At 39.4% G+C, this 3623-nt stretch overlaps 1 protein-coding gene across 1 annotated transcript; it reads right to left on the bottom strand.

Moving 5' to 3' along the window:
• Positions 1 to 306: 306 nt before the first annotated feature.
• LOC115807909 (trypsin) lies at positions 307 to 2955 on the bottom strand. The gene is made up of 5 exons (XM_030769110.1): positions 2901 to 2955; positions 1987 to 2137; positions 1665 to 1806; positions 1036 to 1293; positions 307 to 462 (listed from the first exon to the last, which is right to left on the bottom strand). Exons 1-5 carry the CDS (start codon positions 2953 to 2955, stop codon positions 307 to 309), a joined length of 762 nt encoding a protein of 253 aa, XP_030624970.1.
• Positions 2956 to 3623: the final 668 nt, after the last annotated feature.

The following is a 3623-nucleotide window of genomic DNA, read 5'->3' as shown; positions in this document are numbered from 1 at the left end:
CAACACATTGATTTAGCATGATTTAGCCCACCCTACAAAAATGCTTTAGTTGTTATGCCTGTATTTAATTAGACACATTGGACCATGAGATGGAACCTTGCTGCAGCATTCTAGAAGTCCATTTTAGTCTCACATTCATAGATGTGAGAATACTATGGTGGTCGACCAGAGTGGAACAAGAATGTTTGTTGAGGGGTATTTTTTGTTTGTTTGGTTTTTTCTTTTTTCTTTTTTTGGCTCTTCACACTGGTTTATTCTTCTACTGGCACTATCTTTGCAGGCCTACAGTTAAAACACAGTGTCATCTCAGTTGGTGTCATTGTTGATGATCCAGTTGATCCATCTGATGTAATTTCTCACTTTTGTGTACACACCCGGGAAGTATGGGTTGGCACAGCTGATTCCCCATGACACAATGCCTTCAAATTTGCCATTGCAGATCAGGGGACCACCTGAATCACCCTGGAAAGGGAACACACGAAGAGAAAAAAAGTTAGGCCAATGTCTGTATAATTTCTTGGAAGATATTGGACAGAATGGACAGTGAGATAGGCCAAATATAACAATAATTAATTAACTACATGTCTTATGTTTTCCCTGAGTTGTTCCCTGTTTTTTTTTTTTCTCAATGTCCATAAAATTAAGGATTGAAAAGTTTTTCAGTCTTGCCGAGATTCTGTGTGCTTCAGTTTCAACGCCAAGCTTCTGAGTTAGGCAATGTTAGGTTTTTGCTATCCATTATCCAATTGCTGTGGCTTGTTCTTGCCAGTAAAATATTTTGATAGAAAAGAAAGTCAGTGGGATACTGAGCCAAGCAGCAGCAAAGCCTGTGTTCTGATCTTCATCACCATTAAAACCTTATAGACATTTACTTGTATGCTGGGGAGTATCCCGCACTATAGGACATAGTTTTATAAACTCTATCTCTGAATTTCTAAAACTTCTCTACAAGCTGGAAGATGAACAACAAATTCATTTACAATATCGACACAACACAGGACAAAGAGACTGCCACTTGGCACCAATCACTATTACCTGGCAGGAGTCTTTGCCACCAAATCGTGAGCCAGCACAGACCATGTTGTCTGTGATCCTCCAGGAGTAGTAATAGTGACAGTATGGGATGATGTCCACGTCCACAGCCCTCAGCACTGGTGACAGGTAGTAGCTGTAGATGCGGGTGACCCCCCAACCACTCACTGTGCATGTGGTGCCCCCGGGAAGTTCATCCGAATTCTCGTCGGGCAGCGTAGCAGGCTGAACATTAGCGTTCATCTGGGCTGGCTCGCTTAGCTAAGAGGCAGCAAGAGAAGAACAGTTTTGTCAAAAACTGTAAGAAAAAATCAGGAGTCACTTCAGTAGCAATTTTCACACCATACCTCGGCATAGTGGATCATAAAGGAGATGTCAAGAGGTTGGGTGTGAAAGAGTGGTACATTTGAAGTGCTGTATTAAATTAGATCCAACTTAATACTACTTAAGTAAGGCTTTGAAATTTCAGTAGATTAAGCTGGTCTCTTTCTTTTTTTCTCCTAGAAACAAGATCTATTTGTCTTTTTATAAGCTAATTATAAAATTTGACTAATCTGACATAAAGCAGTGTGTCTTTTTCTTATCCAGTGAAAATGATTGGGATGCTCATTTTTTGTGATGGATCTGTTTACCTTCATGAGCATGATGTCATTGTTGAATGTTCTGTAATTGTAATTGAAGTGGACGTAGATTCTGGACACATTTAGCACCTGCTCAAAGCCCTCCTCTGTCTCAAGGCTGTGTTCACTCAGAACCACTTTGATGAGTGAGCTCCTGTCCAGGAGAGATTTTCATGAGTTTATCAGAACAATCCGTAATAACTACAGCTCTTATTCTATACCATGTTTACGCCGTTTTAAATAGAACTATGTCTAAACAGAACTGGAGTAGTAACATAATTTGTGTGTACTACCTGCTGTAGTTGGTCAGTAAGAAACATAATGCAGTACTTACGGCCGCCAGCAATGGGCAGCAGATACCACCCACTGAGGACTGATGAGTGTTCCTCCACAGTAGTGTCTACCATTGTACTGAATAGAAGTCTGGTACTTGATGGAGTACGGCATAACTTCCTGTCCTCCGATGATCCTTTGCGAAAGCGTGTCTGATCGTTACAATAAGATAAAAATTCTTTAGAATCTAAGGACTAAGAAGGAGACAAGCATTCTACACCTTATTACATTGTAAGATATAGATGTTTAAATGGCTTTTAGTTTTTGTTGAGTGATATCAAGGCTTTTAAAGTGTATAGTTTCAAAAGAGAATGTGTGAAAAGTAAAATCCGGCAATGCAGGTTTTAGGCTGAGTTACACTTGGTGTCCTGGATGTTTCCACACCTGTGTGACAACCAGTGTCCCAAAGGTGTGTTGGTTTCACTTACCATTGTTCAAGGCTAGATTGTGGTTACAGGCTCCATTGTTAGTGTAGAGTGTAGAAAGTTTTTGAAAACAGTTGACCCCAAAACTATTTTTTTTTTACTTTATTGCACTTTCATTGAGCTTGATCACAGACAGACACATTTTTTTTTCTTCTACTTTCTGAAATTGGTGTTTGAACTTGGACATGTTAATGTAACCACCTGGTCATGCAAAGTGCGGAATTAATATCAGTTTCCTGACACATAGTGTGTTTTTGCAACAAGAGCAATAAAACTAACACACACACACACACACACACACACACACACACATATATATATATATATATATATATACTGTATATACTGTATATTATGGATTAATCTCATCTCTGTGATCTCTGAGTAGTTTCCTGTTTGTGATCTCTGATTTTGATGTGGAGTGTATGTTGCCTTGGACACACAGCCTGAAAGTGCAAATCATTGGTTCTTCTCAAAGTGAAATGCTCACCTCTGATGGTTACAGCCAAGAAGAATAGCACTGTGTCCCGAAAGATTCGACCCATTTTGGCAGCACCTGGAACACAAGAAATGGCTCAAAGTGGGGAAAACCTATAATAGTAGTAGTAGCAGGAGTTTTGACAGTGTGACACTGTATATTGCAGTGTGATGAGTGAGCTTTTGTATATCTGTGTTTGGACTGGAAAAGGACTTCAAAACTAGAACCCTGTCTGACATGAGAATAAACTTAGAATCCGCCTCCGGGAAGCAATGTATTTGATGGTATTTGATGATAACTTGCTCCATTTTCTCAAATTTCTGTGACCATGTAACCTGCCAAACCATGATACAATCACTGTAATATCAGAGTGAAAACAAAGTCAACAGAATGTGTTGATTACATCTCATTTGTGTTTTTCACCTGTTTGCAGTTCATCTTTAAAGTCTGTTGATAAGCTAAATCTCCAGTGACAGCTGGCGTCATGTCAGTCTTCCCAATTTAATTTCAAGATTATCACATCTCTTCACAGGGTTATGGTCAAAAACACAATAACACAAATGACTGGGAGACTTAAAATCACTGTAGGTAAATTAGAGCTGTGTCACTTAAAACAAATTCCTATCATACCCAAACAGATATGGAGAAGAAACGATAGCTCACTGAGGACACTTACCAGTCAGCTCAGTATCTCACTGCTCAGGTCTGCGGCTTTCTCCAAATGGTGGTTGTAGA

This window comes from Chanos chanos, chromosome 3, assembly GCF_902362185.1.
Source record: "Chanos chanos chromosome 3, fChaCha1.1, whole genome shotgun sequence".
In the NCBI taxonomy this organism is placed as follows: domain Eukaryota; kingdom Metazoa; phylum Chordata; class Actinopteri; order Gonorynchiformes; family Chanidae; genus Chanos; species Chanos chanos.
Note: the sequence above shows the minus strand (reverse complement) of the source record. Positions and strands in the feature narration are given on the sequence as shown.

Bases quoted from the DNA above. Each gene is read 5' to 3' on its own strand.
- LOC115807909 (XM_030769110.1), bottom strand. From the start codon at position 2,955: ATGGGTCGAATCTTTCGGGACACAGTGCTATTCTTCTTGGCTGTAACC. The intron at 2,138-2,900 runs GTGAGCATTTCA...TGTAACGATCAG, and splicing joins CTTGGCTGTAACCATCAGAG to ACACGCTTTCGCAAAGGATC. The intron at 1,294-1,664 runs GTAAACAGATCC...GCTGCCTCTTAG, and splicing joins ATGACATCATGCTCATGAAG to CTAAGCGAGCCAGCCCAGAT.